Raw genomic sequence first — 10,862 nt, forward strand, 5'->3', positions numbered from 1 at the left:
ATCCACCTGCCAGGAGGAGTTGGTGCGAGCGTCAGAGCAGACAGACATGGTGGAGGCGGCCATGGCAGAGCTGGGTTGGAGCTGAGCGTGTGAGTGAGTGAGTGTGTGTGTGTGAAGGCCTGTGCTGTCAGCTTTTATCCCCCTGTGCTGTTGTGGCTTGCCCGCCCTTCCTTGTGGGTGAGCCCCGTGGCCACAATCAGGGTGTTTGTTTTTCTGGGATGTTGTTGTCAGGTCCATTTCCTGCCAGTGTGTAGTATTGGGAATGGTGATGGAGCAGTGGCTTTAGGTGAGGCTCTGTGAGCAGTGAGATTGGGGTGTCATAGGTGGGCTGCAGGGATGTTACCCAGCCATGACTGGCTGCCAGGACCATTGCTCCCTCTGCAAGAATCAGTGCCAGAGAGCAAAGTCCTCAGCTTAGTACCCCTCCCAGAGTCCAGCTCTGCATGAAGACACTTATCACTTTGTGACAGTGTCCAAAGGCCAGAGGCAATCCATGACCCATCCAAGGCCATTGAATTGAGGGTACAGGGACTGGTTCATAACTCCCACCTCTATAGTGTCTCCACAGCTCCTACACCTCTCTGTATTGTGCTATGACTCCGTCTGCTCTGCTCTGTGCCTGCCGTCCACTCTGTCCTTAGGGCCACAGGATGGTGAGCTTGGCCTGCTTTAAAGTTGAGTTTCGCGTGTACACAGAGCCCAGTGCAGAAGATGCATCTGGAAATTAGTCTTCATCTGAAGCCAATGCTAACCAGCGTCCTGCTACATGTATGCACATGCATGCACAATGCACCAACTCAGAGCCCGTTCTCCATATCCTAGTGGTTGTGACCTGGGAGCCACTGGCAGTGACTTAGCTGACAAGTTCCTCCTGGGGTGTTATTGCAGCTGCCAGCAGCTACATACGAATGGGGTCTTCTGGAAGAGGGGAAGGGGCCTGGGGGGAAATTAAGGGAATCGGACGGCAAGAGGAATAAAAAATGGGACTGAGCCATGGTTTCTGCTCACAGTTCAAAGTGTATTATGAACCTGCAAATCAAGCAGGCAGGCAAAACCCCTCCCTCAGTCCACCAGCATATCATGGCCAAATTAGCATCTCCATGCTTGGTCTTGCAGGCGAAGCAATTCAGCAGGGCATAGTTGTTAGCAGGAACTTGGAGAGAGGCAGAGAGGTGACTTAAACAAAAGGGCTTTGTTTAAGTCAGGAAGCCTCACCCTAGATGGGCTGACTGCTTGTGGCAAGGCAAGGTCTGAGACAGACAGCTTTTGGCTGGGGGTGGGGGGGGGGGTTATAATTCCTCCTTATTTCCTAGCACTTGGGAGGCTGAGGCAGATGAATTTCTGAGTTCGAGGCCAGCCTGGGCTGCAGAGTGAGTTCCAGGACAGCCAGGGTGATCCAGAAATACCCTGTTTCGAAAAAAAACAAAAAAGAAAAAAAAATTAGCTAGACTGGGGCACAAGATGTATTTATGCACCATAGTCCTGCCTGGGAATTATGGTGGCTTGGCAGCCCCACCTGTCTTAGGTGTAGACCTACTGGTCTTTCCCTCATCCATCCCAGATAGTTTGTGTTTATTTGCACAAACCGTGCCTTTTAGTATCTATTATTAATAAACACAGCCTCTTGGCACATAACTCTGTCTTAGGTTGGTGAAAGCCATTGATCCAATAATACGTCTGTGGCCGCAGGCCCTCACAGCACACATTTTTTTTCCATACAGACCAAAGCCACAATTTGCATATAGCGTGGCTCTGAGAATTACAAACGAACTGTTAACTCTCAGGAAGGAACTGGAGGCTATTTCAGCCAAGTGAACTTTGCTGGCTAATAAAAATTTCTAGCCATTATTTTAGTTGAAAACATGTTTATTAAAAAGACCCTGGATCTGTATCCACTTGACGAACCAGTCTTTCAGGCAGCCATCGTGCTCTGTCACAAAAGGAGCCTCTTCCCCAAATTAAGACGGGGCTAGGACCATACCACACATTAGTAAGTGGATCTCTCCATTTTACCATGGTGTAAGAACTGGAAATGTGTGGGTGCCAATGGTGATCCGAGGCAGACTAACCTTTAGTATCAGACTAAAACAAAACAAAACAAAACAAAAAGAGTTTTAGAACAAATATAAAGCAAGATATGCTTTTGGAGGTAGCTTTGGAGGGTACGAGGGTACTCAAACAGGGTCCATTTCCCATGATCCTCTCTGGTCACTGCATGTGCCACACGGGAGCTTGTCTGATGTGCTTCTGTCCAATGGTCCTTGAGCCATCCACATGGCAGACTCATTACCATAGGCTTCACAGCAGCAGCAGAGCTAGGCCTGAGCTTGTAGACTGTGAGGTGCCCTGCAGCACTAGCGACACAGCACATAGGACTTCAGCACCAGTCGGGGCATTCCCTGGCATAGCCCCTGAAAACACAGCTTCAAGGAGACCCCAATGAGGCTTGTTTTCCGGAAGAGTCAAAACCAGAAGGCGCTGGGTGGTGGTGGCCTTTAATCCCAGTGCTTGGGAGGCAGAGGCAGGCAGATTTCTGAGATTGAGGCCAGCCTGGTCTACAGAGTGAGTTCCAGGACAGCCAGGGCTATACAGAGAAACCCTGTCTCGGAATAAAAAACAAACAAACAAACAAACAAAAAAACAGAAGGCAGAGCATTATTATTCCCTTCTCCCTCCCATTGGGAACATGTGACTCAAGGTTCTCTCTTCTGTGCATATCCATGGACGACGACAGAAAGATCACAAGTAGATTTGGGGATGCAGATCAATGTTAGAAAGTGAAAATCAGCCAGCACTTGGGAGGCAGAGGCAGGCAGATTTCTGAGTTCGAGGCCAGCCTGGTCTACAGAGTAAGTTTCAGGATAGCCAGGGCTATACAGAGAAACCCTGTCTCGAAACTGCCCCCCCCAAAAAAAAAGAAAGTAAAAATCAGAATCCACAAATGGTGAGGACTGAGTTTTTGCCTATCATCCATCCAACCACCTACTCACCCACACACCTATCTGCTCATCCATCCGTTCACCTATTTATCTGTCTATCTATCTATCTATCTATCTATCTATCTATCTATCTATCTATTCATCTTTCTACCCACCCTTCCTTCTTCTATCATCCATCCATCCACCTATATATCCATCTGTGCATCTATCTATTCATCTGTCCATCCATCTATCCATCCATCCATTCATCTGTTCAACCTTCCATTTATCCATTCATTCATCCATCCATCCTTCCATCCACCTATGTATCCATCCATCCATTCATCTGTTCATCCTTCCATCCATCCATCCATCCATCCATCCTTCCATCCACCTATGTATCCATCCATCTATCCATCCATCCACCTATGTATCCATCCATCCATCCTTCTTTCCTTCCATCCATCCATCCTCAGTCTCCTACTCACCAAACCGCTCATCCATCTACCCATGTATCCATCCACTTACCACCTCATACATACATACATACATACATACATACATACATGCATACATACATACATTTACTCACCTATGTATTACCACATCCATTCATCTACTTGCTCGTTCATCTATCTACCCATTCCCCCATCCATGCATTTATCTTTCCATTCAACTATCCACTTAGCCATTGCTTATCCATCTACCCATCCATCATTTATTATCTATCCTCTATGCATATAATATGCATGTGTATACATAAACATGTCTCTCTATACTTACAGAGTTCAACAACACAAACAGTATCCTCATCTGACCCACCACATTTTTTAGCTTAATTCAAGAAGCTCCTTTTATGCAGCCCTGTAAAGAATTGTTTCCTTTAACAGTAAATAGAGTTCTTAATGGGTCCATGTGTGTATCTCCCCCTATTGCTGTGTGACTCAAAATAACACACATTTGCTTCATAGCCTGCACATTGGGAGATCCATTATAATTAGCAAAGCTGGCTCTACAGAGAGCTGTAGCAAACCCTGATGGCTCCCTTGGGCAGATCCCCTTCTCACCCGTGTGGCCATTGAGACATTTAAGACTGGGTGCCTCAGTTTTTCTTTTGCTGTGCAGCCTCATCTTCCTCAGGCGGCCCTATCTATGGACAGCTTGTGAGGTTGGCTTCTACAGCAGGGGAATCTCTCCCAAGACACCAGCATTCCCCGGGGCAGCTGCTGCAAGACTGACCCTTGCTATAGGGCATGGCCCACCACATTCTAAGGCTGCCCATGAGCCCAGGGGTAGGGTCTGCAATAATCGGTCACAGTCACTGGCAACATTACTTGTGCCTTTGCACACACTGCATGCTGGGCCTCAGAGATGTTCTGCATTGAAAACTGACCCTAGAAACAGGTCCCACAGGTCTCCTGTGGCAGGACAACCCGTGGCTGACTCTGGTGTTGTCCTTGGGAGTGGAGATGGGCTGTGTTTGACACACAGCCTCTAAGGTCCCTGTTTGCAAAGATGCATCCTGGCCAGCTCAGTGTGGGGCCACCCAGAGGTCAGGAAAGACCAAGAGACATGCATACACTCAGGATGTTTACAAGGCGAGAGACAGTTGTCAGCTAAACAAGGAACAGTGCTAATGAGATGGCTGCCTCAGCCAACAAGGAAGGAGCCCGTCATGGAGGAGAATAAAAGCCAGCAGCTCAGCACCTCACACACACACATTCCCTCAACACTCACACATTAGCTCAACACACCCTCCTCCAGCCAACCCCTCCCATGGCCGCCTCCACCATGTCTGTCTGCTCTGACGCTTGCACCAACTCCTCCTGGCAGGTGGATGACTGCCCAGAAAGCTGCTGTGAGCCCAGCTGCTGTGCCCCCAGCTGCTGCCAGTCCAGCTGCTGTGTCCCCAGCTGCTGCCAACCCAGCTGTTGCCAGTCCAGCTGCTGTGTTCCCAGCTGCTGTGCTCCAGCCCCCTGCCTCACCCTTGTCTGCACCCCAGTGAGCTGTGTGTCCAGCCCCTGCTGCCAATCTTCCTGCTGCACACCTTCATGCTGCCAGCAGTCTAGCTGCCAGCCAGCTTGCTGCACCTGCTCTCCCTGCCAGCAGCCCTGCTGTGTGACCCTCTGCTGCAAGCCTGTCTGCTGCACACCCATCTGCTCTGGATCATGCTGCCAGCAGTCTAGCTGCCAGTCCTCATGCTGCCAGCCCTCCTGCTGTGTGCCTGTGTGCTGCAAGCCTGTGTGCTGCACACCCATCTGCTCTGGCTCCTCCTCCTGCTGCCAGCCCTCCTGCTGTGCTCCTGTGTGCTGCAAGCCTGTGTGCTGCAAGCCCTGCTCCAGCGTGTCCCTGCTGTGCCGCCCTGTGTGCAGACCTGCCTGCTGTGTGCCCACCTCCCCCTGCTGTGCCTCCTCCTCCTGCCAGCCCAGCTCCTGTGTGTCCCTGCTGTGCCGCCCTGCCTGCTCCAGACAGGCCTGCTGTGGCCAGAAGTCCAGCTGCTGATCCTGTCCCTGAGTAAGTGCTGGGGAGCCAGAGATCACAGAAGAGTGTACACGCAATGGCAGTGCCCTCCTCTCTCTGCCCCTGCCCTCTCCAGGTCAAACGATCTCACCTCGTTGTGACCGTCCCTCCTTTGAATACACTTGAGCCTTCTGAACAATAAAGACCCAGACTGAACCTGTGTAGTCTCCCATGGTCCTCTCTGGTATCTCATAATTCTCCCTTTGCACAGCAATCCGCCGTCCTTTGAGGCCTATTTGTGCTAGTTCAGGGAACAGCTCCCCCTGCCGCCGCGCTCGGTAACTGCGCCTTCTCTATCTAATGCCAATCAAACCCGAGCAAGCCCTTCCCTGCTTGCTGCTTCTCACAGTAGCTCAGGTGACATCTTTTCAGGTGCCTGCCAAGCGCTGTCTCAGCTCGCCTGTGGTCTGCCACTGGCCCCTGTTGAGTGGTGCGAGTGTGCGCTAGCAACTGGAATCAGGTCTGGGGCATGTGTCTGTGAGTCGACCTCTCCCTAAGTGTGGGTCTACGTGCAGATACCTTTGATGTGGAGGGTTTGGGCTGTAATTGGAGGGCAAATACACAGTGGCCCAGCACACAGGCCAGGCACACTGGGAAGTCTATGATGTCTTTAATAACCTAGAATCTTGTTTTGGATGAGACTGTGTGGGGATGCCGGGATGGTCCTGACTCTACTCCAGCGGCCACCAGGTGAACTCAGCTTGCAGAGGGTGAAGGCGGGTAGCGGTGCTCCCATTTTCAAGTTCTTCTTCTAGGATAGGCAGGTGTCTCGGGAGCAGGTGTCTTTGTGCCTGACACCAGTCACAAGCTCAGTGTGTGGCTCGCAGTGCCAGGGACCAGAATTAAAACAGCTCCTGATCCCATTCAATGGGAAACGCCTCGGCCTGCCCTGATGGTGGCAATAGCACCACACCAGTCCAGGTGCTAATACAATTGTTGAAGCCCACATAAGCAGGAAGAAGTTGGTGTAGACACGAGCGTCCCTGCGCCACCCTGACATGTCACATCCTTGTGTAGCCATTGGTGGGCGGCCTGAGGCCTGAGAGTGTGGAGACTGGCTCACACTGAGTGAGACTTCCTCTTCGGTGCTTCATTCAGTGAAGGCTACTGACTAGACTCCCGGCCAGTTGGCGGCAGCACAGGGCAGGGTGCCTGATGTGGGCGGGGGTCCCCAGAGGCCTATGCTCTGCCTACCCTCTGGAAGATGGCAGAGTCTGTAGAGATGGCTTAGGTAGAGGTATGAAACCATCCAAGGTCTCTGACATAGTGTCATGGTTTGAATATGGTTGGCCCAAGAGTGGCACTATTAGGAGGTGTGGCCTTGTTGGAGTGGGTGTGGCCTTGTGGGGGTAGATGTGGCTTTGTTGTAGTGGGTGTGGCTTTGTTGTAGTGGGTGTGGCCTTGTTGGAGTAGGCGTGGCCTTGTTGGAGTAGGTGTATCACTGGATGTGGGCTTTAAGACCCTGATCCTAGCTGCCTGAAAGCCAGAGCAGCCTTCAGATGAAGATGTAGAACTCTCGGCTCCTTCTGCACTATGCCTGCCTGGATGCTGCCATTTTCCTGCCTTGATGATAATGGACTGAACCTCTGAACCTGTAAGCCAGCCCCAATGAAATGTCCTTTATAAGACTTGCCTTGGGCTGGAGAGATGGCTCAGCGACTAAGAGCACTGACTGCTCTGATAAAGGTCCTGAGTTCAAATCCCCACATGGTGGCTCACGACCATCTGTAATGAGATCTGATGCCCTCTGGTGTGTCTGAAGACAGCGACAGTGTACTTTCATATAATAAATAAATACATCTTTAAAAAAAAAAGACTTGTCTTATGGTCATGGTGTCTGTTCACAGCAGTAAGACCCTAAGACACAAAGAAACCATTGATTCCACATGGTCTCACAATCAGATTCTCGACCTTTCTGGGAGAAACGGTGCCAATCTCATGGTGTGTGGGAACACAAGGATGAGACTCATCTCACCCCTGCCTTACATCAGGAGATGAAGTATATGTCTACATAATTGCAATCACACATAGGAGATGGTGGGGTGCCATGGTGCACACCTTTAATCTTACCATCAGGACACATAAGTAGATAGATATCCAACTTGCGTATTTGTATTTTATTTTTATGTTTGTTAGTTTCGTTGTTTAGTCATTGAGACAGGATCTCACTCTCTATCTCCGGCTGTCCTGGAGCTGACTATGTAGACGAGGCTGGCCTCAAGCAAACAATCAACTAAAATATTTAAAAGGGAAATAAAAGATATACTGACAATATGTGTAAGATACAAAGATAAAGTACTTCTGAAAGAGATTAAAGAAATCCCAGACGACTGACTGGAGAGGTATACCATGTTCATGGACCCAAAGACACAATGTTAAACATCTGATCTTTTGTAACAGATCTATGGATTTAACGAAATCTCCATTAAAATCCTAGCAGGATTTTGCTATTAAATTTGACAGGCTAGTTCTAAAATCTCTGGGATGCATCAAAGACCCAGAGTGGCTAACCACACCTGGGAAAGGCAAACAGGATCAGAGAACTTCCATTATTTTGACCTGTGTGTATGAGGAGTTAACAGTAAGCCACAAAAAACCGGCATGGATTAGAATCCAGAATTGTCCCACCCACGCGTGGTCAGCAGGGTGTCGGGTAAGGAGGCTCAAAGGACTAAGAGATGTGTCTACAAGGAGCTGGGATGACTCAGGCCATCAAAAGTTGACTCAAGATGCCACAGAAATGAAAACGGAGGCTTCCAGTCCTCTGCTGCTCCCCACTGTAAAGAAACACAGACATTCCACAACCTCCCAAGACAGGACGAGCAGCCAGGCACCCGATGTTCAAACACACAAGACCTGGGGGATAGGGGGGTCATTTCACACTCAGAACTCAACAGGAGTCTAGGAATAGTCGGTCTCATTCTGAGTTAAGTTACCAGAAAGCTCACTGATGATAAAGGATGGTGTGGGCTTTGCTGAAATTAAGGATTCCGCTCAGTATGGAGGAAAATGAAGAGCTGAGCCACCCATGGGAAGGCTTGCAGAATTTATGTTAATAATACGTCACGAAGAGCATGCATTTTAATAATATAAATACAAACAGCCCACTTTAAGAAAAATAAGTTTGTGAGCTGACACGTCACCAATGCCACACAAGACGCCCACACTGTCAGTCACCAGCGCCAGGCAGATGACATGGCTCCTGCAGGAGCTTGCTACAGAATAGGCACGTGCTGGCATTGTGGAGAGGTGACTCTAAGGCATCGTGCAAGGGTCGTGGCTTAGGTGAGCGATGTCCCCTCGGGCTCCAGTGTCTGAGGTTGTAGAACCTCTGGGGGATAGAAATTGACTGGAGCAAGTAACTTCCTAGGGGGGCGGGACTTGAGGATGTAGAGCCTTTGGGAGATAGAAATTGACTGGAGCAAGTAGCTTCTTAGGGGGCGGGACTTGACGGTCATAACCTGACTTCACTTCCTGTCTTCTCTCTGCTTCCACTAAGACGTGAGCAGGCGCCTCTGGTCCCTGCTACTGCAGCTGAGCATGGCTCTGCCCTTCCCCAGGCGTGAAGGACTAAGCCCTCAAACCCTGAACTGAGATAAACCCTGCCTCCTTTCTTGTCGGATAATGGTCACAGCACGGAGCAAAGCATCTAACGTTAAGTGGGCGGAGACAGACAACAGCGCAGCTATGAGGGAGCCCTGGGCAGCTTAGGAGCTCGCATCAGGACTCAGTCCTCACAGAAAGAAGCAGAAACTGAGCCCAGCTGTCCGTACAGTATGACTTGCTGTCTGGACATGTGTCCTCAGGGATCCCCAGAGCAAGGATGTGGGGCGGTACCCAGTGTGGGAGATTGAGGGGTGCTGAAGGAACTGGTGGAAACAATTGTTCTGAGGCAGGAGGAGAGGAGGACTCAGTCAAATCGGCTAGGAAGGGAATGGGCTGGGAGAAGGCTGAGACCCTGATGAACAAGCCTGGCCCTTGGATGGTTCTGGGGACAGATGGATGCAGGCAGCAGCGGCGGCGGGAGGTGGGGGGTGGGGAGGGCAGGGAGGAGGAGTAGACAAGAAGAGCTCAGTGAGGGAAGGTATGACCCAGTCAGTGGTGTCTGGGGTGGGATGAGGACTCGGACATTGGCATCCTTGCTTCATTGGGGATGATGGTCAGCTGATCATGGTAACCCTGGCCTCTGCTACAGCTCCTCAGAGTGAAAGTTTTTAGATCCTGACAGTTGCTCACCGGTGCACCAGGTGTAGCCCATGACTTCTCCATATCAGAGAGAGTGCTTTATGAGTGGAGAGCCCTATGTCTGTTAGAACAGCGGGTCACATCAGAACATACCACACACTAGACCCAAACAGTTTCACGTATAAGAGGTTTAATTGAGAGGGAGAGAGGGGGTAGTGGCACGGAAAGAGAGGAAGGGAAGAGAGAGAAGGATGGAGGAATGTTCCCCATATATATATATGAGTTGTGATGTATGGCCATAGATAAAGGTGGGAGGTGAGCCCAGTGGATTCTGAGAGTATGGTGGCTGTTGCCCTGGCAACAGGTCTGTGGACCCACCCATGCATTGCCACAGGCCTTGGATGTCTTGATGCTAACAATGTCCCAATGCCCTCGTGAAGGGTGCTGGGCAGTGCCTGGTCCTATGTCCTTTCAGCCCCACAATGATTTTGTTTCCAGATGAACCTCTCACGTTCCTCTCTGTATAACCCAGTAGGCAGGACTCACTAAGCAGCCTAGGCCCAGGGACCACAAAGCCTGGAGCCATGGGTGTGGCTTCATTTGTGTGACTCTAGAGAGATCAAAAGGAGAAGTTGGTGGGGTGGCTTACTGGGGACTGCTGAACCCTCTACCCACGCCTGAGGTAACCAGCCACCTCTAGGGGTCACAGAAAGCTGAACTTTGGGGAGAGGAGCCCTAAGTCATATTGTGACACGCCCCTCCCCCCAGAGAGGTGGCTACTGTCCCTTGTCAATGGCTGAGCCCAATCCTTCCCTTCTGGAAACATTCCTGACTAAGGACATTTACTTGAACCACATGAACACAGGAGGAGATCCAGGTCGTTAAAAACGTTTATTGAAGCCATGGGCTGCTGACAGGCTGGTGCTGGGGACAAGCAAATAGAGCAAAGGGACAGGAGAGACAGAGTCCCAGAGGATTAGCAGGCCTCCTGGGAAGCAGGAGGAGAGGTCAAGTCACAAGGGACAAGTTGGGGGGCTCCATCTTGGGGGGAGTCTATCCCAGATCAGGGTCAGACTGGAGAAGCTGAGAGGGGCCCCAGGAAGGGACCTGAGCCAGCTGACCCCAGGAACAGGCCCATCAGCAGGTGGACTTCTGGCCACAGCAGGCCTGGCTGGAGCAGGCAGGGCGGCACAGCAGGGACACACAGGAGGCTGGGCGACAGCAGCTGGGCTGGCAGGA

General features: G+C 50.7%; 3 protein-coding genes across 4 annotated transcripts in view; 2 read left to right on the forward strand and 1 right to left on the reverse strand.

The window, feature by feature from the left end:
* Tspear (thrombospondin type laminin G domain and EAR repeats) overlaps nt 1-10,862 on the forward strand; it is a 224,462-nt gene that overhangs the window by 147,361 nt on the left and 66,239 nt on the right. The gene's annotated exons all lie outside the window — the stretch shown is intronic.
* LOC116075376 (keratin-associated protein 10-8-like) overlaps nt 1-10,862 on the reverse strand; it is a 24,517-nt gene that overhangs the window by 13,078 nt on the left and 577 nt on the right. Inside the window, exon 2 of the mRNA XM_031348504.1 lies at nt 10,827-10,860. Coding sequence (XP_031204364.1) covers nt 10,827-10,860 — 34 coding nt within the window. The remainder of the gene's footprint in view (nt 1-10,826; nt 10,861-10,862) is intronic.
* LOC116074388 (keratin-associated protein 10-8-like) lies at nt 4,695-5,420 on the forward strand. 2 transcript variants are annotated; one of them, XM_031346962.1, is made up of 2 exons: nt 4,695-4,810; nt 4,877-5,420. In XM_031346962.1, the coding sequence occupies exons 1-2, from the start codon at nt 4,695-4,697 to the stop codon at nt 5,418-5,420; spliced, it is 660 nt and encodes a 219-aa protein (XP_031202822.1). The 2 variants fall into 2 exon arrangements, with proteins under 2 accessions (XP_031202822.1, XP_031202823.1); XM_031346963.1 differs by having other exon boundaries at nt 4,695-4,800; nt 4,891-5,420.

This window comes from Mastomys coucha, unplaced genomic scaffold (genome assembly GCF_008632895.1).
Source record: "Mastomys coucha isolate ucsf_1 unplaced genomic scaffold, UCSF_Mcou_1 pScaffold3, whole genome shotgun sequence".
Lineage (NCBI taxonomy): Eukaryota > Metazoa > Chordata > Mammalia > Rodentia > Muridae > Mastomys > Mastomys coucha.